The 25,692-nt window shown below is 39.0% G+C and overlaps 1 protein-coding gene and 1 long non-coding RNA gene across 2 annotated transcripts in view; one reads left to right on the top strand and one right to left on the bottom strand.

Annotated features, from left to right (window-relative positions):
* The window catches only part of LOC118667613, a 456,871-nt gene that overhangs the window by 29,841 nt on the left and 401,338 nt on the right, over positions 1-25,692 (top strand). The gene's annotated exons all lie outside the window — the stretch shown is intronic.
* LOC118667612 (ubiquitin) lies at positions 3,254-3,607 on the bottom strand. The gene has a single exon (XM_036331322.1). It carries the CDS (start codon positions 3,551-3,553, stop codon positions 3,320-3,322), a length of 234 nt encoding a protein of 77 aa, XP_036187215.1. The 5' UTR covers positions 3,554-3,607; the 3' UTR covers positions 3,254-3,319.

The following is a 25,692-nucleotide window of genomic DNA, read 5'->3' as shown; positions in this document are numbered from 1 at the left end:
AGTTGCAAATGTACTTGGCCACCTCTCAGATTGAGGAAATTCCTCAGTTGCTTCCATACAAAAGGGAAATGATACTTTGAGCTTTCCCTGTTAAAATTTGGCATTTAATTTGGCATTTAAACAGTGTTTTTCACTTCTGAGCACACTTAAGCAAAGGTATTTACATATGAACGTATATACTTGTCCAATTACTTTCTCTATCCTTGTTAGTCATGCTGTGGTGCTTTAGATAAGAGCACGTTCTTTCTCTGCAATCTTCTTATTAAATTAACTTTATTTTCAAGAAGCTCTAAAGATGAAAAGCACTCCGGATGTTAAATATCATTTAAATATTATATTAAGTGCTTCCTAAGTGTTACATTTGATGGTAGTAGGAGAGAGAAACAGGTAGGCAGTGTGGAAGCCAAGAGCAACTTAATGGCAGTCTTAAATTTTTGGAGGGCTGCTTTGCTTAGAATCACAAAGAGCCATTTTCTGTTGCCATCAGGGACTTCTTCACAAGAGTGGAACATGGAGAAATGGACTCAAATAACAACAGAAAGGATCCGGGGATATAGAATTTATTCTTTCAATATAAGTGAGACAAATGTTTATCGAGGGCCCACTGTGTAAGGCCCAGTTCTGAGTGCTCAGGATAGAGGAGTGAACAAGGCAGAAAAAAGTCTCTGAAGTCATTCTGGTAAATGGCCCCTCTTGTTCAGAGAATGACTGGGAAACTCAACAGAAGGATGTACTTCTGTTCTGGCCCCTGGACCTTGCCCTTGCTCATGGAACTGCAAAATGAAGATGGAGGTATTATGGATATTGCCAGTGATGCTACAGAGTATTATTCGCTGCTTATCTGAGGCTCCAGGTTGTCTCAACTCAGTTCTTCTTTATGGTAGGAATGACTAGATGTTCTGACACAGCTCTTTCACTCTACATTAAAAATTTTCTCAAAAACTTTTTCATTTGGTGAAGTATTTCTTCGGGTAAATAATTTCTTAGCTAATTCAAGTAAGAGTTTTTGTTCCTGGGCTGTAGCAATTCATCCCTTGATTATATATATATTTTTCATATTCATTTGCTTCCATTGAAAATAGAAAATTGATTGCCCCTGGCATTCTGACCTCTATTTTATCATTTGCAAATTCACACTCCTCTGCCATTTATTTTCTTTTGGATAATATGGGCATATTTCCCATTCTTGGCTACTGGTTTTCATTTCCTAGTTACATTCTTGTCTTTTCTTTTGCCCACGTCCCGGTTTTACTCAAATTTCTCTCATGTACTTATTAGTTTACTTATTCTAAGTAGGTGTCAATTTTTATTAAAACGTTACGCGCCCTGTCAGTCACCGGTGACTGACACTGTACTTTCTGTCCCCAAGACAAAACAGGCTGAGTGCTTAACGTGCTAATTGAGATGTGAACAGTTCTAGTTTTATATTTCAGTATGGGTAAATTTTGGTGGATTCTTCTTTCCTGTTTAATCCAACACCTTAAAAGAATTAGAAAATGGAAAATCTATCATTTTTTTTCTGGCAAATATAAAATGCTATAGATTTGTTTTCTGAAGGCACTTACCCATAGCCACAGATAATTGGTTCACAGACTATAATACCTGAAGGAGAAAGAGACCAAGAAAGACGGAAGGAGGAAAAAAGGGGGAAAGAAAGAAAAGAAAGAGAGAAAGATGAAATTTATAATGTATTTCTTTACTTGGCTAACAGGTAGGATGTTTAAACCAAAGGAGATTAGTCCATTGACCCAGGTTTGATTCACATGCTGGCGTTTCCATACATAGAGGTCATTGGTCAGCATTTCTCTGTGAAGAGAGCTGGAGAACTGCTGAGTTTATTGTCAGTCATCCTGGGAAGAGCCACTCGCCTTACCTGTAGCGTTTACCTTTTCTAGCCTGGCCTCTCTTTCAGCTTTTTATTTTCCTTTTCTACTGTTGGGCACTCCAGCTGGGTTATGAGTTTGTATTTGCTGTTAATGTTGTCTGGGCCTCCTTGTGAAACCTGCTTCTGGGCCGTGGCCTGCCCTCCCTAGGACTTGGCCCCTGTGTCCTTTTTACTCCAGACAGGGTCCTATCCAGGGTCCAACCTTTCGACTGTTTGTTCATGCTAATCTCTGATAAAATGAGATGTGTTCTTAAAAAGTTACGGTGCCTGTGATGTTTCTAAATGGAATCGTCTTAAATGCAGCGGGGGGCTTGTTATTTAAATGCCACTGGGAATGAGATCTTATACAAAATGCAGCCTTTTCACAAGGCAAATTATAACCTCAAACTTCATCTCTCTCTTTTTTTAATCTTAGAGTATTTACACTAAAAATCCTTGAGATTGGGCACATTTGGAACTGCTTTCTATGGCCACAAAGGCTGTATACTGTACAATTCCAGGGGTTATCACTCACAGAGACATAGTATCAACAGACACACTGAAAACTGCATGGAGTGTAGCATTTCAAAATATCCTTTATCTTTTCTTCAAGCTGAATTATATAAAGTCATTATTTGTAAATTTGTCTCTCTCTCTGTAGATGTCTATGGTAATATAAAAGTGTGTGTGTTTTTTTTCCTAAAAGGAATAAAGTAGGCCAGCACTGGGATTGTTTTGCTTTGGTTTTGTGGCAAGTCACATTGCTAGCATTAAAAGCTTTGGCCCTGTCAGTAAGAAGACCATCAGACTGATTTATTTGGTCATTTTATGCTATATCAGTTTATTTCAACTTCAGATGGTTTTTTCTTTCTAGTTCTTTCTAGTTCTCACTAAACTCAAGGAACCTTCTCAACTTGTCTTCTCATCCTCATGGTGTCATAACGTCTGGGAACATTGCAGTGTCTGAGATTTATACTTTTTATATGACTTTCCAAGCAGTAGATCATCAGATGAGAAACTGTTAGAAAAAAATGTAATCCTTACCCAAGGGTATGTTTAGATAGATAGATAGATAGATAGATAGATAGATAGACAGACAAAAAGAAAGAAATATCCATTTGTTGTCTCTCATACTCACCCCCGGGGATAGAACCTGCAACCTAGGTACGTGCCCTGATCAGGAATTGAACCTACAACCTTTTTGTTGTATGGGACAATGCTCAACCAACTGAGCCATCAGGCTGGGACTGGAAATTTTTTTTTGATTCAAAGTTAGGTACATAGAAAGTTTTTCTCTCCTGGCAATACATACGTGATGGAGTCAATTTAATCATTATAATGGAGGATAATACGTTTAATAATAAAAGCTATCTTTTTTTGGGGGGGGGAGGAATGCAACAACTTTATTGAAAGAAAAGTGCAATTTAAATTGGTTGAAAGCTTAAAAGGATTAACTTAGACACCCCCTCTCAAGCGCAGGACCAGGTGCAGAGTGGACTCTTTCTGGATGTTGTAGTCGGACAGGGTGCGCCCGTCTTCCAGCTGCTTGCCTGCGAAGATCAGCCGCTGCTGGTCAGGGGGGATGCCCTCTTTGCCTTGGATCTTGGCCTTGACATTCTCGATGGTGTCACTGGGCTCGACCTCGAAGGTGATGGTCTTGCCGGTCAAGGTTTTCACGAAGATCTGCATTGTCAAGGGCGGTGAAGGAGGCTGCGAGCGAAGAGAATGGCGACTGTGTTCCGACGACCGCCAATAAAAGCTATCTTATATTGAATGTCTACTTTGTATTACAAAGAAGCTATCATTACTGATTTTTACAGTAACTCCGTAAGGTAACCATTTTTGTTCGCATTTCATAGATGAAGAAACTATGCCTCTTGAAGGCTTTGTAAATTATTCAGTTATACCATTACTTATTGGCAGAGCAGATATTTGAATCCATATTTTATAATTCCAAAACTCATTCTTTCTATTATATCGTGCTGTTTTACTTTTCCTAATTTTTAATATATATATATATATATATATATATATATATATATATCAGCTTGTTTGCCAAAACCACCATGTCAACAAAGTGAGAAGTAATAAAATTGGATAAAGGGCCAGCTAGTTTACAAAATTCACTCTCTGAGAAACATTCCTATTATTTTTTTTGGGGGGGGGGGTTATTCCCCCCCCCTTTATTTCTTCCCCAGTTACTGTTTTCTAATTTTAAATATTATCTTGATAACATCATTAAGCACTTGCATTAATGGCTTTACTCTCTTTTCCTATTTAATTAAAAATGATAGAAATGGACCAGATGTTTCCAGATACCCTCAGGGCATCCCAAACTCCTTAAACTTAAGAAAAGGTTTCTTCATGGGAGGAAGGTATGTTTGGGGGAAGACGGTAGAAACTTTGAAAAACATGTGGCATATGTAAGGAACACAGTCTGGAGAAGCAGAAAAATGTTTATATCTGATTTTTGATGGTATAGGACAGTGGTCGGCAAACTCATTAGTCAACAGAGCCAAATATCAACAGTACAACGATTGAAATTTCTTTTGAGAGCCAAATTTTTAAAACTTAAACTATATAGGTAGGTACACTGTTATTAACTTAATTAGGGTACTCCTAAGCTGGCCTTTGCTAAAAACATCCTCAATCTGATTGAGGTATGTTCACTGAGGTCGACCCCTTCCAACTCTTCCATCCATACCCGTCTTGTATACTTGTTTCGTCTATCTCCTTTCGTTCATACTCTCTATATGTCCAAACCATCTCAACATACCTTTCTCAATCCTCAATACTACATCTTCTTTCACTCCACAATGTTCCCTAAAATTAACTTAATAAACTTTACTTAAAGTTTTAAGTCAACTTCACACTGTACATGTGCGCCCGCACGTGGTATTTTGTGGAAGAGCCACACTCAAAGGGCCAAAGAGCCACATGTGGCTTGCAAGCCGCGGTTTGCCAACCACTGGTATAGGAAATGAGAGAGTGTAGGAGAAACACGTGGGATTTATATAGTCTGTTGCCTGCTGCAGTAGTCTGGATTTTGGAATTACTGGCTTATCAGACCTGTGTTAACTTCTGAATCCAGGGTCATGTCTGTAAGGTATAGAACTTGGAAGGATATACATTCGTCCAAACCTGAGAATATATATACCTCTCACATGTGACCTGGGAAACTTCCACCTAGTAGAGGCCTCGCAATCTAGTAGATGCATAATTGCATTCTTGTTCACCTAGTTCACAAGTAAGAAATATACCATATATTCTTGTTTACTCTCCATTTTCATGTTTGTGTAGAAGACAAGAGAGAATGTGTGTGTGTGTGTGTGTGTGTGTGTGTGTGTGTGTGTGTATGCATGTGTGTATATGTGTATGGGTGTTTCCCAGTAGAAGTAAAGGAATGAAAGTTCAATTATGAGACTCTTCCTACTTTACTGCTGCCTTCTTCTTCCTACCTACCTACCTACCTACCTACCTACCTACCTACCAATTCTTTTGCATTCTATATTCATTCAAATTCATGAAATAAGTGTGTTTTTCAATAAGTCTATTTAACTGAGTTGTTTCCTTTTAACTGTTAACTGATTGAATTTTAAATTTTGATTTTGAAACAATCATTGTAGAATGTAAAATGAATTAAATATGTAGCAATGATGACTTGAACATATAATGTGGACTTTTGCCTCAGATCCATTTTATTGTACATTTTAAGATTTTATCTGTTGTAATTTATCCTGGACATATACTTCAAAATACATGCATATATTTTTGTATATATCAGGGAAGTAGTCCATAGCACATATTGGCCGCGCTCAGAAGTAAATGCTCTCCGTGGTCAGGAACTGAGAATGCAGCTAAACTATGTTTTCTTGGGGAGCCAGTACACCTAGGATCTGAACCCTTATTCAGAAGTTCACTTTGTTTTGTTAAGAGGCCACGGACAATAGAATAATAGAGCAAGGAGTGGAAAAGGTATGTAGCATATCGCATAAATAATCAAGAAAGCCTTATTTTTGGTAGAATTTTAAGTTTAGAGTAAAAAAAAAAGGAGCATTTTCATCTTGTCACTTTCCTTAGGAGAAAAAGACAGCATCTTTAACAACTAAGTGATTTGTTCCTTGTCAACAGCCTCAACTAAGTCTGCAGCACTCAGAGTCTAGCAACAGAAGCCTTCCTTTGGTTTCCTGAACGCCCTGCTGCTTTGCTGCTTTCCTTTCCTCTTCCTGGAGGGTTCCTGGAGATTAACTCTGCTGAGTTAATCTTAACTCGTTTCTCAACTCAGCTCAAAAGATACTTCTCTGAGGATGTCTTCTTCATGGCCACCAGAGTGGGATTCCCTCTTTCTGCTCATAGTTTCCAGTAAATATATCTGATAGCTTGTCACACAGTAGATGTTAAAAATACCTTATGTGTCAATAATTTACTATGTTTTTTGCTTGAGTGTAAGATAGTGACTATAGTGATCACTTTTGTCTTAGTTCATCATCCCTCACATCCTGCTTAGTGTAGTAATGACATATAGTTGGTGCTTGATTGCATGAATGAATAGGTGGATAAATGAATGAATGTATAGATAAATTCAAGGTCAGAGCAATGGAGAAGGAAAGGGTATAGAATAGGAAAGAAGGATCAGAGAAAAGAAGAAAAGGAATTTAACAGAAATACCAAAGGTAGGAAAAATGGTGGGAGGTAATGGTAGAAGATGTTCAACACTTAGAAACCATTTTTAAAAGGACATAAGTATGGAGGTGTGGAGGTTGGTAGGAAAGAGAGAGGGACATAACATTTGCATTTGTAAGTTCAACAAGTACTATTTCCTTGGCTTTTGGTACTGGGGACAGTTTTAAACATGATGACACTGACACTATATTTATTACCTTTCTTTGCAGAGCCCTTGGGGAGGGGGTAAACCTCTCTTTTTCACCTAAAAATTCCAGGAGATTAATAATACCTAAAATACTTCAGTTTTCCCTTACATGAAATGGTGTAAGCTATAATTTCCAATATAAGGCTTGTGTGATTTGTATGCAGTTTATTTTATAGGAAAAATTGCTTTGTAACCTGGAAATGACATAGAATTAGTCATTGCTGCTATTTAATAATTAATTTATGTTATGTTTACAACCATGCTTATCTATTATCATTTTTTTTAAAGTGAAAGAAATAGACAGATTAGTATCTTTTTAGTATTTGTTCCAAAGATCTAAAACTTCTGACCAGAAGTTTAGTGCTTTTTTCACTGACCCTCGTGTATTTGTGCTGGTCATGTTCATTAAGCATTGACTGTTTACATGGCTGTGCTGAGTCAGGTGTGGACAGAAGCCAGCTGCCTGGCTAGGGGCAACACTGTTTTCTGTGTGGCTCCTTTAAAGATTTGTCTTGACCCTAATTCCTACATGTCAGTCAAATTCTAATTTTTCTCTTCAGGGAATGGAATTATTTGATAACTCCCCTTTTCTTACTGCTGTTGGTTCTTGTCAGTATGTCAGAAAGCAAAAGAAAGAATATATTTCATAATAAAAGTTGTATTGAAATTGGTAGGAATTCTAGTTATGTCATTATATAACATCTGTCCCTTTAACTTGATAGGCGTCTCATTTTCTGCACTTCCCAGTAGCATTCCCTGGGGCTGCAATTCTTAGAAACAAATTATTATACTTTCACTTCTTTCTTAGGTGCCTGGTTTCCTGCATGGAATTTAATTAGTTAAGCTCTTTCCTATGCCTGTAAATATAAGGACAGATAGACAAGATTATGCATAGTTGGCATAGTATATCCTTTTGTTCATTTTGGATGCTGAAGGGGGAGCCCAGTGCTCTTAGTTCTAATCCTAGCAAAACTGTTACCGTGTGTGTGTGTGTGTGTGTGTGTGTGTGTGTGTGTGTGTGTGTGTGTGTGAGAGAGAGAGAGAGAGAGAGAGAGAGAGAGAGAGAGAGAGAGAGAGAGAGAGAGAGAAAGAGAGAGAGAGAGAGAGAAGGGGGCGGGTATAAGAACTGGGTGGCCAAGGTAAAGACGAGGAGCGGGAAACACATGTCCTTGGAATGTGTCTGATTATTATACCACCTTCCCTAACTGTCTGTCTTCAGGTGTTAACACATCAATTTCAGTCCCAATAAGACTCACCTGTCTCTGAGGCCATCAGGGCAGCCCTAGTAGTAATCTGAGGGACAAAGAGAGAATGTAACAGGAAAGGCAGTATTGAGGCAAGGTGGCCTTCAGCAAGTTGCCTATCTTCTGAGATCCTGATTTTTCTCATGTGTGAAATGAGAATAGTCATAATTAGTATTTTTGTGAATATTAAATGTGATAATATATGTAAAATGCCTAGAACTTCCTAGGTGCACAATAAATATTTGTCCCTCACACAAAATATTTTGGATGGAGTATGTGTGTGTATTAAGGGCGTGGTCGAAGCCTGGCCCATAGTTGAAGCGAGATTTTTGGAGTGGAACACATGGTGTTCTCCTGGGCAGACTGGTTCCTGGGCTCTTTGTCCGCCGGAGTCGAAGAATGAATCCACGGACGGAAGATGGTATAGTAAAAGTGGAGATTTATTGAAGTACAAGTACAGATTCCCACGTAGGGAAAGAGAAAGAATTTAACAGCACAGACTCCCATGTGGGGAGGGGGAAAGAGTCCCACAGAACGGACTTCCACGTGGGGAGGGGGAAAGGATCCCCCTGACTTTCCTTTCCACGGTTTATAAAGGTTGTAGATCTTTGTGCCTTAATATCCCTCTGATTGGTCACTATGCCCTTAGACTGGTTACTATAGTAACTCCTGGGTTCAAAGGTTGAACCTTACATGGGACATGTGAAGTTCTCCCCCACCCCCATCCTTCCTTATTGTTATCCTATTCCCTTTGGGCTTTCTTCTTCTCCTTCTGGATGAAGGTCTTCTCTTTATTTTGTAAACATAGACCTTTTGCTGTTCCCAGCTCCCTCATTCTATGGAAATATACCTATTGCAGGTTTTCAGCTTCCCTATTCTATGGAAATATACCTTCTGCTGCTCTGCAGCCCTGTGTCTCTTCCATGGTCCCCTTAATTTCTAAAATTTGCTAAAAACTGCCTTTTTCACCCCTAAAAATTACGGTTTCAATAGGAAGTGCTCAGTAAAGATTCCTAAATAAAGGCCTAGGTGCAGTGGCTGCTGTTTGTGGCTTAGCACCTTACTTTCATAAAGAAGATGGTTGAAAAAAAAAAGTATAGAGAGAAAGGAAAGTGGAATTCTGTGATAGAGGAATTTAAAGATTAAGAAATGTTTATTTGAGATTTTTTTCCCCTTTAAAATATCATATATCCTTAAAAACATTTCCTCAGGACCCAAGATGTCAAGAAGTTGATTACGAGTAGGCTCTGAACACCCTGAGAGATGTCATGCCTTAGAGCTGTATTTTAGTGCAGATGATCAAATTATTCAATGATGTACTGAACCTCCTAGAAGTAGTGAAACAACTGTTTCTTCAAGGAACAGAATCAAAACTCCATGTAGTCATATTTTTGTATCAATAAAAGCCAATGTAAAACTCAATTTCAATGAACAATGACTACTGAGGTAGGTGTTGCCATTATTTTAATAAAAGCTTCAGAGAACTAAAGGTTCTTGTCCGAGTTCACAGAACCGTAAATGATAGAGCAGGAATTCAACCCTGGACTGGCCCATTCCATAACTACCACACCCACTTGTTTTACAATTTTTGAATAACATTTTTAAAGTTACCCAGCAAAGTTTCCTTTGCCTTTTGGCCAATCTCATGTGCCACCTGCAAGCATGGGAGTTTCTGCATGTGCACAGACACTGGGTGTCTAAACTACACCCTGGCTTATATTTATAGTCTAGTCTCTGTAGGTCCTGATTTGGCCCTTCATGAGCTTCCTTTCCACAGGAGTGTTTTGATTTCATTCAGTCATGGTCAGCATGTGGAAGACCTCAATAGACTTTTAAGTTTTATTCTTGATAAATACTTGATAGGTTTGTTTGCCATGATGCATAAAAGGGATTCTCCATGGAATCCCATTTAAGATTATACAACTTCAAAAGCTTATAGAAAGACTTCCATTGAAACCTCAGTTAAACAGTTTTCTAGAAGTCAGTTCCACCATAGAAAGTAGTATGAAATGCTGTTCTTGGAATTATATATGTTAATGAAGACGTAACATGAAGGTTTTGGAGAAGACAGACTAAGCTCTATTCTCTAGTTCAAGAAAATGTGACTTTACTTTTTCACAGTATGGTATACATGAAGGATGCCAACTGTTAAAAACGTGCTGCTTATTTGTTATCCACGCCTTAGGGAAGAGAAAGGAAGAGTCGCAGGGAGAAAATGAAACGCATGGTACACAATTTTATTTTGAAACAATGCAAAACCTCAAAGATATATTGTGATATTTATCATTTTATTTAATTTTAAATGCCTGCTCAAAACTAAAAGGAAAGCAAGTGTTTTCTACAGTAATATTTTTAATTTTTAGACAAGGCATAAGCTTTTTGTACACATTTCCCATAAATTGTGCATTATCTCAATAAAATTAATGCTCTATCCTATGTCTGACTAATAGTTTTCATAAACTACATGGTAAACATTTCATATATTTGTTTTCAATTCTGACTCCTTGGCACAATATAATATATAATGTATTGGAGGAAAAAAATATTTTTGAAAGCATGCAGAACACTATAAATAGCCTTGATCATTATGTTAATGTGGTAAAATAAGGTACACATTTTTTTCTAATTTTGAGTTGTAAATTTCCTTCTTGCCCTAGATAGATAATCCTCATGAATTACATATTTATAATGGATTTTAATAATTGTTTTAAATATATGTGTAGATTCTTTCTGGCATAATAGGCTTTTATTATATAGGATGGCATAGTCAACTAAACTGTGTCTCAGGATAGCAGTCAGGCGACCCTGTTCCAGTCTTGGCTGAGCCCTGTTACACACCACCCTACAATTGTCCATCACTTGGCACCTGGGGTTTTTGCCCTGGTGACCTTTTGTACCTGGCCCACCATTCTTGCTCTTCTAGTGCCTAACTGCCTACCACATAGTCATCTTCATTAATTATTTTAGCTAGATCATCTGCACAACTTGCTGCAGCGTCTACATCAGCACTTGCTGCTTCAATTTGCACTTTTATGTTAGGAGATGGCTTCTTTCCTCAGACCTCATGAACTAAACTCTGCTAGCTTCAGACTTTTCTTATGCAGCTTCCTTACTTCCCCAGGCTTCACAGGATTGCAGAGAGTTAGGGCCTTGCTCTAGCTTAAGCTCTGTCTTAAGGACACATTGAGGCTGCTTTGGTCTTCTGTTCATTAACATTTTCTCTGTATCAGCAATAAGGCTGTTTCACTTTCTTATGATTTATGTGTTCCCTGGAGGAGCACTTTTAATTTTCTTCAAGGACTTTTCCTTTGCATTCACAATTTGTCGAACTGGTGCAAGAAATCTAGCTTTTGTTCTTTCTCAGCTTTTGACACGCCTTCTTCACTAAGTTGAATCATTTCTATCTTTTTAAAATTTATTTTTTATTTATTTAAAATCTTTATTGTTAAAAGTATTGCATATGCCCCCTTCTTGTCTCCACCGCCCCCCTTGGTCCCCTTCTAGTTTGTCCCCACTCCCTGCCTCAGGCCTTCACCACACTATTGTCTGTGTCCATGGGTTATGCATATACGCATACAAGTTCTTTAGTTGATTTCCCACCCACCCACCCTCCCCACCTTCCCCTGCCTTCCCTCTGGGATTCCACAGTCTGTTCCATGCTTCTGTGTCTCTGGATCTATTTTGTTCCTGGGTTTATTTTGTTCATTAGATTCCACATATGAGTGAAATCATGTGATACTTGTCTTTCTCTGACTGGCTTATTTTGGGTAGCATTTCTATCTTTTTATTTGAAGTCAGAGATATGAGGCTCTTCTTTTCACTTGAATATTTGAAGATTATTGTAGAATTATTAATTGGCCTAATTCCAATAGTTACATGTCTCAGGGAATAGGGAGGCCCAAGGAGAAGGAGAGAAAGGAAGGAATAGCCAGGCAGTTAAACAGTCATAACACAAACATTTCTTGATTAAGTTCACTGCCTTGTGTGGGCACAGTTTGTAGTTTCCCAGAACAATTACAGTAGTAACTGGTCATAGATCACCATAACAAATGCAATAATGAAAACGTTGTAAATACTGCAAGAATGCCCACAATGTGACACAGGAACATGAAGTGAGTAAAAGCTGTTGGGAAATTGGCACTGCTAAACTTGCTTGACACAGGGTTGCCACACATTTTCAATTCGTAGAAGAATGCAGTATCTGCGAAGCAGAAGGAAATGAGAAATGTCTCATAAAAAGAAAATTGTCTTATTTTCTACTTCCGAACTTAGAGATAAGAACTGTCCATCTGTATCTTACTATTGCTTTTCTATCAATTATGTAATATAAGGATATAACATTTAGAGAAATCTAAGTGTTATCATGTGGCACATGTTGTATTACAACTCTGCTTTTCATGAATCAATATATGTGGGAAAATTTCCTTGCAAGACTTATGGGTCTGCCTCATTATTTTTAATGCCTTTTAAATGTTAGATGAATGAACCACCATTTGTTCAACCAGTCTCTTCCTTTAGATGGACATTTAGATTGTTTCCAGATTTTTGCTATTAAAATTATATATGTATACAATTTAATATGCAATCTATAACATATATATGTATATAATTCAATGCAACATAAAATACACAATTTATTTTGAAAATGTGAGAATATTTGAGTATGTTAGCATTTTTAAGAAGCAACTGAGAGAAGTACAAATAAAATTAAATGAGATGCTCAAGTAAACAAAGGAAAATAACACACCTATTGTTTAAAAGAAGTAATGAGTTGGGTGGTTTTGCCTGAGCAGGATGCAAGGGTGGTTTCTTCCCCGGGTTCTTGTCCAAATGGATTCTAAGAATGAAGCCATGGACACAAGGTTTATAAAGGCTGCAGTCCTTTGTCACTTGAGGCTCCCTTCTGATTGGTCACCATACCAACTTCAAAGCTCAAACCCCACGTGGTGCCCCCTCCTTTTCTCCCGCTTCAGTGGTAGAATTCTTTGTCTCCTGTGAAAATCTGTTTTCCTCTTTCTCCCATTTGGCTTTCCCTATCTTCTGTGAATGGATGTCTTCCCCTTATCCTGTGGGACCTTTTTTTTTAAAAAAAAAAATCTCTGTGAATGTATGCCTTTTTGCAGCTCCAAGCCCTCACCTTTGTAGTCCTCCCCCATGGACCCTCTTTATTCCTAAAGCTCTCTAAACCTGCCTATGTGACCCCTAAAACTCCTTTCAGTAAGGTTTCTGAGGTAAACCAGGTTAATGTTTGGAAAGATCCAAGTTCTAAGTTTTTAGATGTTTCTGGATCTCTGGTCTGCCCTCCTCTGTGAAATTTATTCTCAGAGAAGATCTCTCCACATGTCAGAAAAGATGGCCACCAGCTGATTTAGGCTTACGTGGCCCTTACATGCATTAACTTAATGCAGGAATTCTCTGTCTTTCAGGAATCATGTGAAAATTTTTCAATGGGACTTCATCCACTTTTGTTATGTGCCTAAATTTTAACATTTTCAGAGCAAGGAAGGGGGTGAGAAATTCATAGTAATGCATGCCCAATGCTGTGATTGACAAGCTCTACCTTACTACATAGGACATACCTCAAGAAAAATAGACAAAAACAATAAATATAAAGGGTATTAACATTTTAGATTTGGGCAGAGGTGGCCAAATTTTACTTCTGTAGTAATTTATACTGCAACCAAAGTATGTGAATTAGCTTCCCTGCATCATTCCAGTGCTACATCACATCATTTATCTTGGTTTCATGAGGTTTTAAAAAGTCTCATATGTACTTTATTTAATATTTCTCTTTGATATTGGTGAGTTATGGTATTGTTTTCACATATTTATTGGGCATTTGTATTTCTTCTATGGATTGTTTATTTTCTATTAAGTAACTTGTCTTTCTTACATTAATTTTCAGGAAATATATATTCTGATTAGTAATTCTCTCTTGCATAGGTAGCACATAAGGTCTTCAGTACACATTGCATCTTTCAGCTTTTCAAAGATTTCCTTCATTGCATAGTATATTTGTATGGCTTCTGATTTTTGTGTATTTCTCAGGAAGGGTTACCTCCTAACAAGATAGCCTTAGTTTTTCTTTTGATGTTTTTAAAGTTTTTAAAATGGGGTTACTTTATTTTATATATTTAGTATTTAAAAAAGCACTTATGGCCTATTATAATATACTAGGGGCTCAGTGCATGAATTCATGCACCTTGAAAGGAACTATGGGCTGAGAGGCTGCTGTGGGCACAGGTGCGGGTCTTGGCCCATCCTCCGTGCCCCCTCCCAGCCCCTCCTGCCGCAGCCCCTGGTCCCCTGTCTGCCGGCAGCCCCGCTCCCGCCGCTGCTGCTCCCACAGGCTGATGGCTCCGCTCTCACCCACTGACAACGTGGAGCGATTGGGGCCAGCTCCAGCAGCAGGTGCAAGTGGAGCTGGCACCATCAGCAGGTGCAAGCAGTGGCTACTGTCCCAATTGCCCCTCAGGAGCAGGGGGAGGTGGAGAAGCCCTCAAGGACAATCTGGACCAGCGTCGGGCGCCAGCAGAGGGTATGAGCGGCAGCGCCAGCTGCAGATGCGAGCTGGGCCAGCACCAGCAGCAGGTGCAAGCACCAAGTGGGAGCAAAGAATTTTCAGTAATCACCAGAGGCTCACCCTGATGACAGCGACTGGTGTCCCGCCTTAGTCTGGTGCCCCTGTTGATCTGCTCCGCCATCCCAGCATAGTTGATGCCCACCATGTTCCACGTGCGCCCCTAGTGGTCAGCGCATGTCATAGCGACAGGTTGTTCCTCCATTCAGTCTATTTGCATATTAGCCTTTTATTATATAGGATGCTTCGGTAGATAAGTAGGCCAACAACCATGCTTTTTGGCTGATGCTGGAGAGGAGATTAAGGTTTCCTCTTGGGAGGCATCAAGGCTATTGCTTCCTAATCACATACATCAGTAATAAAGTATCTGTCCTATTGGTGTCATCTGGGATCCAATATTTCTATCTGCCTGTTCTCTCTTCAGCATGTTTGCTCTGTTCTCAGACTCACCTAATTTTAGTCACAAGGTGGAGGCATTAGATCTTCCCTTGTTGGTGTCCAAAGCAGAAATGAAGGAAATGCAGATGACAGAGGTGACTTCTTCACATATGGAGGAAAATCTTTCCTAGAAATAAGTACCAGGCACATTCCCTTATATTTCTTTGACTAGAAATGTTATCATTGGAAGTGGAGTTCTTGGGGTGCCACGGGGAAAAGAATTCCCTGAGGCCCCCACAGGAGGATGGGTTTTGTGGAAAGCTCTATTGCTGATGTCAACATAAGGAGGTTCCCCTCCAAGGTCCCATCCCATCTCTCTTTTTCCTTGAAGGAAGTCCAGCCATGTGTTCAGCCGGGCTAGAATTAGGGCCACTGCCCAGAATTTCTGCTCCATATTAAGGTCCAGTCCATCCCACCATCGGCTAGCTTAACTTGTGTCCCCAGCTGCAGCCATTGTGTGAGGGGTCCGTATGGCCATAGGCTTTCGGGCTGCGTAAGGCCTGTTAACGTAAGAAAACATTCAAACCTATAAAAATTTTTGTGAGTTTATTTGAGCCAAACTGTGGACAGTTGTAGGGAAGCAGAATCTGAAAGTATTGGGATAATGCTTCAGACAGTGGTGGTTTCTCACCTTGTATGCTTCACAATCAAAGGAGGAGAAGTAAGTGGGTTACATGTAATCCTTTAGTGACAGATTAGGGAGGCGAGAGAAAGCAAAGGGCGGGGGACCTTGGGGGTTGGATAAAACGTAAATGATAGACACATGCTTCTTTTACTTAGGTGGGTGCAGGATAGTTAAGAGTCAACAATTAACAGGATAACAATAACAATGAAGGAATTTGTGGTCTCAGTCCTGGAGCCCAGGTGCATTGGCTGTGCCCTGAGAGATCCGGAAAAAGGGAAGTCACAAGTTACTCTGACATTTCACAGGCATGTTATCTTAGATACAAAAATGCCAATAGGCTCAGTTAAGGTAAAGATTGGCTTTTGTCAGGGAAGATACTGGCCTAGGACATGACTACCCACTATAAACTGCTTTTAGTTAAAGTTTTAATTTTAGACCATCCTTTGTGGTTACCTTAGTTCTTGGAGTTTGCAAAACCACAATGCAGGCCTTCCCTGAGCTGTCAGGTTAGCCTGTGGCCTTTTTTCCAACCCCGGCCACATGGTAGGTGATCCGAGAGCGGTGAGTGTGGATCACGAAGCAAGAGAATGCAAGAGGACAAGAGCACAAGAGAGAGGGGACTCAGGGGATTTTATCCTTCCAAGATTTCATGTACTTGCAATGGCTCTACCCTCCTACCCCTGGTCTTTTTCCCAGGCTAGACTCATAGGCAAGCACCTTCCCTACATCACCTTGACTTCACTGCACATGGGCCCATCTCTCCCCTTGATTCTTTTCCCCAGGGGTTTGCAGGTGGACTGGTGATTCCATGAGGGGCATGAAGCTATAGCTTCCTGGTGAAGCTATCCAGATGACCATGTTTGTAATGTCTGTCCTACCCTTTGCTTTCTTCCTATTAATATTAACAAACTAGCTAATCATGAAAATAACAGAAATGAATTTAATAACCATCCCCACAGACAAATCCTAGGCATAGGTGTTTGAGATCCCTATGATCAGCTTAAACCAATCATTATATACCTGCTAGAGTCAGGGCTATTGCCAACTGGACAAATTTGTTAGCAAGAAAAATGTGAGAGATTGATTGATAAAGAATCAATCAAAGAATATCACTTATTATACCAATTACACAAATGTCACAAATATAGTACTTTAAATTTCCAGAAGTTTTCATATATTTGTTTGGTTTAATCTTACATTCATTCATGTAAGCACAGTTTTTCTTCCAGCTTCACAGATGGGGAAACAGATCTAAAAAATTACACAATTTGCCTAATATCAAAAACTGGTAAGAGATGTGAGGAGATGTAATCCAAGCCTTCTAATTCCTAGTTCAAACTTTATTTGCTACAGCACACTGACTATTATGTAAACAAAGTCTTTGAAATATTAAGAAAAATGCAAGTGTAGCATTTTAGATATGTGAGTGAAATAGCATCATCAAAATTATAACTTCCTTTTTTTCTTAGGAACAAAAAGTATCTTGTGAGTAGGGGACCTGCTAGAGATTGGCTTCTTGGTAGAAAGAAATGATGTTCACAGAGCAAGTCATTTCTCACAGGAAGGAAGCTTGCGATTATTAAAATGGGTAGAAGAGACTAGTTTCCACAAATGTGTTCAGGGCAAGCGGAAAATGTGAGTTGAGTGGTTTCCTGGATGGTTTCCATTTCTGTGGGAATGAGATACAGGCAGAGATGCCTTGTGCATAATAGTAGATAGTTCAAAAATATGTATGAAAGGTTTTGTTGCTGTAAAGGCTTCTAATGGCATTAAGATGTTGCCAGATTTTTGTTTGTTTTGTTTTCTAAATAGTAGAAAATAGCAGAACAGACACTGTTTTGTTTATAGTCTCTCCTCTCCATGATACTCCTATCTTTTAAGGAATATCATTCAGGTCTTTTATTGTCTAGTGTAGGTATTCATTCCTAAGCAATCCTGATGTGTCAGATATAAGCTCTTAAGACTTTAGATCTGTCTCCTTTCAAGTGATAATGCAGTGCTAAGAACATTAATGTCTGAGGATCTCTTCTGCTGACAGCCAGTCTGACATTCTGGCTCAGATAAACTAAATTTAAGCATGAAACCAGACGTCATACGGTTGCTGCATTATGACTATTCCAAGCACTCCGGGTAATAAAAGATGATCTGCATGGGTCCTTATTATGTTAAACTTGTTTGATTTTATTTAAAACATCCTTGTTCAGGAGGCATACCTGGTTTGCACACAGGCCATTCTGTAATTCCTTTGGTGTTTTATGGTCTGCTTTTGAATATTGAGAAAAATCCTCCACCTATTACTTGTTTATATGATTCAAGACAAGTGATTTTGCTTGCAATGCAGAATTGAGATTACTAGTTTCCTTTTAAACAGAAATGAAGAAATGACCTTTTAAGGTGAAGATTTTTGTCAATTGAAGAATCTTTTTAAACCTTTTTATTAATCGCGCGCGCGCACACACACACACACACACACACACACAGGCAAGAACATTGAAAAGAGAACCCTCCTTTCTCCAAGTACCTCTCTCTACCTCTCTCTCCCTCTCCCTGCCACTGCTGCCCCCTTTAGGTCTCCTTCCCTTCCTCCCTCTTTCCTTGGAATCTTTTTCTGCTTACTTATGCTTTTAGTATTTTATTCCTTTTATGATGATAATAAAGATAATCCAATTATATGAGGAGGTAAATGGATTTTTATGTACATGAATACATGTACAAATGATTTTAGATGAATATATTAAAATAAAGGTCTAATAAATTGGAGTGACCAGCTGAAAGTTACTTAAGTAATTTATCAAACATTTCATTGGAGTATACTTTGGACTAGAACATATTACAGTACAAATGTGAAATAGTAATGATAACATCTATGTATATTTTGATAACAGTTTATAAAATATCACTGATACAATAATAATAACAATGTATGTGTGTGCCTTGGGCAGTTAGTGAAATTGTTCTTTAGACTTTAGTTTTTTCACCTGTAAAATGGTGGGTATACTAGATCAAAATCATTAATTCAAATGCCCATGGGACCAGAGTATATAGGGCAGTGATGGTGAACCTTTTGAGCTCGGCGTGTCAGCATTTTGAAAAACCCTAACTTAACTCTGGTGCCGTATCACATATAGAATTTTTTTGATATTTGCAACCATAATAAAACAAAGACTTATATTTTTGATATTTATTTTATATATTTAAATGCCATTTAACAAAGAAAAATCAACCAAAAAAAAAAATGAGTTCGCGTGTCACCTCTGACACGTGTGTCATAGGTTTGCCATCACTGATACAGGGAGTGGCAGGAACTCTGCAACTGAAGAGTTTATGTTCTGTCTCTCCTTCCCTCCCTCCCTCCCTCCCTCCTTCCCTCCCTCCCTCCCTCCCTCCCTCTCTCCCTCCCTTCCTTCCTTCCTTCTTAGACATATTGAGAGCTGAATGTAGCCTTTGGAAATCCAGGTTACAACTTTAAACTAAGAATAACTAAGATCACAACCAGCTTTAAAAAATTAATATTTTGCCAGAACCTGTTTGGCTCAGTGGATAGAGTGTCTGCCTGCGGACTCAAGGGTCTCGGGTTCGATTCCGGTCAAGGGCATGTACCTTGGTTGCGGGCACATCCCCAGTGGGGAGTGTGCAGGAGGCAGCTGATCGGTGTTTCTCTCTCATCGATATTTCTAACTTTCTATCCCTCTCCCTTCCTCTCTGTAGAAAATCAATAAAACTTACTAAAAAAATTAATATTTTATAAAATTAGAAAATTATTTCTTCATTCTAAACTTCTACTTGCTTAATTCTTTTTTACTCTTAAAATGTGATAATTATTTGACCTCACAGTTTTAGTTCTATTTGAAAGGCATCAGTCAAAGAGCTGTTATTTTGATAATGAAATACATCGATTATATGTACATAATGTATGAACATACATACTATATAATATATACATACATATATACTAGAGGCCTGGGGCATGAAATTTGGCAACTAGGGAGCGGGGCCTCAGCCTGGCCTGTGCCCTATCGCTGCCTGGGACCCCTTGGGGGATGTTTGCCTGCCAGTGTAGGCCCACTCCCCGTAGGAAGGGGCCTAGACAGGCAGTCACACATCCCTCTCGCAGTCTGGGACCCTCACTCCTTACCGCCCACCTGCTCACTGCTTCTTACTGCTCGGCTCGCTGCTCCTTAGCGCTGCCATGGAGGCAGGAGAGGCTCCCGCCACTGCTGCTGCTCTCGCCAGCCGTGAGCTTCTGGCTGAGCAGCGCTCCCCCTGGTGGTGAGTGTACATCATAGTGACCAATTGTTCTGGTTGTTCTGCCATAACGGTTGCTTAGGGTTTTAATATATATATATATATATATGAGTCCTGGTGCACAAAATTCGTGTGCTCGGTGGGGGGGTTCCCCCAGCCTGGCCTGTGCCCTCTCACAGTGCAGGAGCCCCGTTATTGATCGCCCCAAAGAGGTAGGCCCCGCTCACCCATCTGGGCCTCCTCGATGGATTGCCCCAAAGAGGTAAGGTGGAGCTGGGGGTCCCATCTCTGCACCGAGTGGAGCCAGGGGACCCCCAGGCATCGGAGCTGTGAGGCGTCACCTCCAGGCTGTGCACACAGTATCAAGCCCCCACCCACCTGCATGTGCTCACAGTCCCGCCCACCCGAGTGCGCACGCTGTGCACGCAGCCTCCTGGTGATCGCTTATTGCGGCATGAGGGCATCACGACCACATAGGTTTTTATTAGTATAGATATACACACACACATTCCACCCTGCAATGGAGAATCATGCTAATGAGACATTTACCTCAGTGGTACTGTTGAATTGAATTTTTAAATAGTCAGTGTTGGTAAAGATAGACTCACTAAACTATGTTATAGTTTTTAAACCAGTAAACAAATGATTTACCTTTTTTCAGAGTGTGTGAAAGGAGATGGTGGGGTGAGGGAGAGAGGGAAGGGGAGAGAAAGAGAGAGAGGGAAAGAGAGAGAGAGAAACATCTATGTGAGAAAGACATATCAACTAGTTGCCCTCTGAATGCTCCCCCACTAGGGTGGGGAATGAAACCATAACCCAAGTACATGCCCTTGACTGAGAATCAAACCTGGGACCCTTTGGTTCATGGGCCAATGCTCTAACCACTGGCCAGGGCAACAAATGAGTTTTTAACTATACTTGTACTCACTTGTTAATGTCTACAATAAGACAATTATGAAATTATCTTATTGATTCACTTTTTATTCTTGCTTTGCAGATCATATTCATATATATTCATATAATATATATGTATATATATGTGTGTGTGTATATGTATATATATGTGTGTACATATATGTGTATATATATGTATCTATACTAATAACAGGGTAATCTGGTAATTAGACCAGATCGATCTTCCGGACGTCCAACTTCCTTCTGGACAAAGCCATGTTGGTGGGGGCCGAGGCAGAGGCAGTTATGGGTGATCAGGCTGGCAGGGGACAGCAGTTAGGGGTGACTAGGCCAGCAGAGGAGGGCAGTTGGGGGCAATCAGGTCTGCAGGGGAGGGCAGTTGGAGGCGACCAGGCCAGCAGGGGAGGGCCATTGGGGGTGACCAGGCCTGCAGGGGAGGGCCATTGGGGGCATTAGGCAGGCAAACAGGTGAATGGTTAGGAGCCAGTGGTCCTGGATTGCGAGAGGGATGTCCAACTCCCCTGTGGGATCGGGCAGTCGGACATTCCCTGAGGAGCCCCAGATTGGAGAGGGTGCAGGCTGGGCTGAGGGATGCCCCTCCTGTGCATGAATTTTGTGCACTGGGCCTCTAGAGATTGTGTGTGTGTGTGTGTGTGTGTGTGTGTGTGTGTGTGTGTATCTTATTGGGTGAACCCATTTTTTCACTTCTGTTATTTGTAGATATTCGGCTTCTTAAGTGTATTGTCAGCGATGTGCTCTGCTTAATTATGTTTTTCTTGTTAATACCCCAACTGTGTACCCAACTATAGGTCATTTAAATTCTACTTTACAACTAGTATCTTGAAAATAGCATTCTTAGTTAATTCATAACCTTTTGTCATGTGAGTTATAAAATGCTTGTTTTGAAAACAAAACCCACTCATATTTCTATTGCCATGTCCTCATTACTTATTTCATGACGGTAGTGTAGAACGGTGATTGGTGATTTTTATCATTTATTAACTGATGCCTCAGAAATCATTCCCAGTTAGTGGCTTAGCAGAACAACTACTTTGCTGCTCATGAATCTCCCATTTGGGCAGAACTTGGCAGGAATGGCTCACCTCAGGTGGGTACCTCAGGTGGGAGGCGGGTAATGTACTTTCAGGATCACTCATTCCCATGACTGGCACTTTGGGTAGCAAAGCTGGGCTGTGGGTCAGAGGCCTTGTTTTCTTCTAGGTCAGCCCCTTGGTTGGCTGCGTAGGTTTCTCACAGCATGGTAGTTAGCTTCCATCTTTAAAAAATAAAGTGTAAGTCCGTGGCGTTTTTATGCCTAGCCCTGGAAGTCACATAAGGTCACTCAATCTGCAGGCGCAAGGGCACACCCAGATTCGAGGGAAGGGGGCATCAACACCATCACTTAAAGGGGGATTAACAGAGTTAAAAGAGTATGTAAGACAGAAGATGTTGTTGTATTCACCTTTGGAAGTAGCAGTCCACTATATAGCTATTGATTTGCCATCAGGCAAAAACCTATTCTTTTCAGGTTTCCACATCAGCTCTAGAAATGGGGATGCTGTGGCTCTTGTCATCCTGAACCCTTCTCTGTGCAGTTCCCTGGCTGTCTTCTGAACCTGGGCTTTTGTACACAGCCTTAGGGCTTAGCACCTCCTCTTCTATTTTGTAAACCACAGTAAACACCTACTGGATGCAGGCACGAATGAATATTTGCTCATCTGATGCTTTCTTGATACCTGGAATGGTCTTTTCCTAGGAGATTGTGAAAATCATGAGGATCAATCTTGAGCATGTTTCCTTGGTACTATTAGACTCTAAGCACTCTTTCCAACTCACTGTTTCTCTACATCCCCAACTGCATGTGCATATCAGAGAATAAAATTATTTAAGATCAGAATCCAAATCAGATGCAGCTCTTTTCTGCTATTAATATTTTGGTATGATGAGTATTTAACTTACCCTTATGTATGCTTTTAAATACTCTTCAAAATATCTTAAAACATTAAGGCGAAGCTGAAAAAGTGACTAATGCAGTCACACGCTATTCTTTTTTAAACTGAGTGGGAAATAAAATCTAGATAATGTGAAATATTAGTTGTCTTCTCTATTATGCTTTCTCTTCTTCCCCCTGTCTGTTGGAATATGTAAGATTCTTAAACTTGTCAGACTAGTGAGGCCAGGCATTTTCCGTTCATAAGATGGCAATGCTACTGAAGCCAAGATATAATGAAATAATCTTTTAGGGAATTTTCTTTGGAATGACCTGTTTGTTGCTGGTTTCCAGTAGATTATTTTTTTCTCTAGTAATAATTAACAATTCTATATAGTGATTCAATTTAATATTAAATAAAACATAATTATGGTTATGTTTTTATATTCTTTTTCACAATGATTATTCATTTAAATTGCAAAAAATATCCAGTTTGATTCATGTCATATACTATCTTGTTTTATTTCATACATTATCCACTTTTGGAAGAATATTTAATCACTCAGGTGTCCTGTTAGCTCTCATATCCATCCATTCATTAATCTAGTTAATCTAGATTCGTTAATCTAGTTATCTATTTATTATACATTTTATGAATATTTGTTCAGTGAGCATATAATGAACTCTTTCCATATGCTTGACTCAGAGTTAAATAAGATATTCCTCCTTCTCTGCAGCTGGCACACTAGTAGAGGAGGCTATCAATTTTATTTTCAGATGCTAACTGCAAGCATCCGTCAATTCAAAGATGAATAAGGTTTTGTGAGTAGCTCTAATTGGTAATAGTTTTACTTTACAACAGATTCCTATATGATTTTTAAATTTGTATTTCTCACATTATGTGGTCTTCTTTTGACACTGCTAAAATCACCTCCCAATAGTAACAGAATATTTTCCGCCTTGGAGAACGGACTGTGATAAGGTTTGTATTATGTTTCAAGACCACATATAAGCTATGGACTCAGGAAAATAAAACCCTTGTAGTTTTTCTTGTTAAGATTTGGTGGCTTGTTACATTAAGACCCTCCTTCTCGGGTGTTCTCTGTTTCTATGATTAGCATTCTTCACCATGAAACAATAGTTTCATAGTGTTATTCCAAACCTGCAGAAACATCTGGAAAATTGTTTGAAATGTACCTTCTCAGGCTCCACCTCAAGACCTACTTGATTTTTTTTACAATATTACATAACAAGAAAACAAAACAAGACAAAATCAGAGATTGTCCACACGCAAATTTGAGCTTCCTTGTGGATTTAAATTTGGAGAATGAGTCAAATTAATATGTTGTACAAGCCAGATAGTATTTCTTTCATGTAACCAAGAAACTACTATTCTCAGTTTCTTAAGAGCAAAAAATGAAGACCTGTCAAAGTATGGTTAGGGTTAAATGAGTAATTGCTTGTTACATAGATCTTTGAATGTAAAGACAGAGTTTCTTTAGCGTGACATCATTTAATATTAAGCTTTTTTTCATATACAATGTTTTGCCTCTCCCAGGCAGAGTGGCAGTTGCAATGTGTGTGTTTCATGCACCATAATCTATTTCTATTGTTAGTTTGCATCTTACTTGCCAAATATTTTAACAACTGTAAAGTGGGAGTTAACTTTTGTTACTCATGGTTTCAGAATGATTCATGTTCCTCTTTAGTTGTTATTGGCATCTCTGTTAAGTTTCACTGTGTTGACAAGGAAGGTTGAAAAGCCAGCACAGCATTCAGATATGTATAAAACATAATACTGTAATTGTACAATTCATGTCCTTATTGTAATTACTTATTTATGCATCTGCCATCCTCTATTTGTGAGCATTTCCTAGAAAGAGACTGGTTCTCATTTAGCTTCATGTAATGGTATAAATCTCATATGCTCAATGACGTTGTGTTGAATTTCAAACAATATTTTTTGAGTGGAATTTCTTTATTAAAAAAACTTTTATGTAGGTGGGGAGGCTGGTGCTTATATGCAATTTAGTTCTTATTTTACCTGTGATCTTATAAAATCTTAAAATTTAGCTTGTCGAAATGACTCAATATATTGCTTTACTTGTAAAACTTGCTTTTATATTATTTTTATTTATTTTGTCTTTGTTTACCAAGGTAAATTATATACTCTAAAAGGAATGATAATTTGGATATTGGGCTTAATATATAGATCTAAGGTCCAAGTGATATCTTAGCTTCCAAAAGGAGGGAATTTGCTCAGTAGAATCACAGATAATAGTTTATAAAGTGTAATAAAAATATGGCTGAATGAACTTCCTGTTATGCGGTAGTGGAAGTATCATGTGCAATTGATATTCAAAGACTTATCTAAGAAGGCTAGCATAGTTGTAGTGTTCCATTAGTAATGAAATGTTACTTTCCAAAGATAAATAACTTTTTCATATACTTCAGTCTTGGAAGTTGTCATAAGGAATCTAATGGCATGCAAGCTATGGTAGAATTTTAGCTTTATTTATTGATACCCCATCTATATGCATAAATGAGATGTAATCATGTACAAAAGTACATTTATCTATTGTTTCATGTCTAGGAATAGATAAGAAAGCCAGCTTTAAATGAAAATCATTTGTTTTATTTTTTTTTCTTGCCTAAAGACAATTGATTGACTGTTATAGTATGAATTTAGAGGTAACTAAAAACCCAATATTGTTGAGACTGCATGACTATATAACCTGTCATTTCTTAGTGATGCAGATAAAAGCCAAATATGTTTTCAATTTCTCAGTGTATTGTCAAAAGTCTAAAGGGGCTTTTTTTTCTCACAAATTCTCCATGGGCTTTGAGTTATATCTAAGGGCTGTGTTGAAGTTTTACAATTAACCTGTCATAGGAGTACACAATGATGTTTTGTTTCCTTTTGTAGCATATTTCTTCAGTATATATTTACCAAAAGCAATCTGTAGTGGCATTAGATGAGA

Source organism: Myotis myotis, unplaced genomic scaffold, assembly GCF_014108235.1.
Source record: "Myotis myotis isolate mMyoMyo1 unplaced genomic scaffold, mMyoMyo1.p scaffold_m19_p_12, whole genome shotgun sequence".
NCBI classification, from domain to species: Eukaryota; Metazoa; Chordata; class Mammalia; order Chiroptera; family Vespertilionidae; genus Myotis; species Myotis myotis.
Note: the sequence above shows the minus strand (reverse complement) of the source record. Positions and strands in the feature narration are given on the sequence as shown.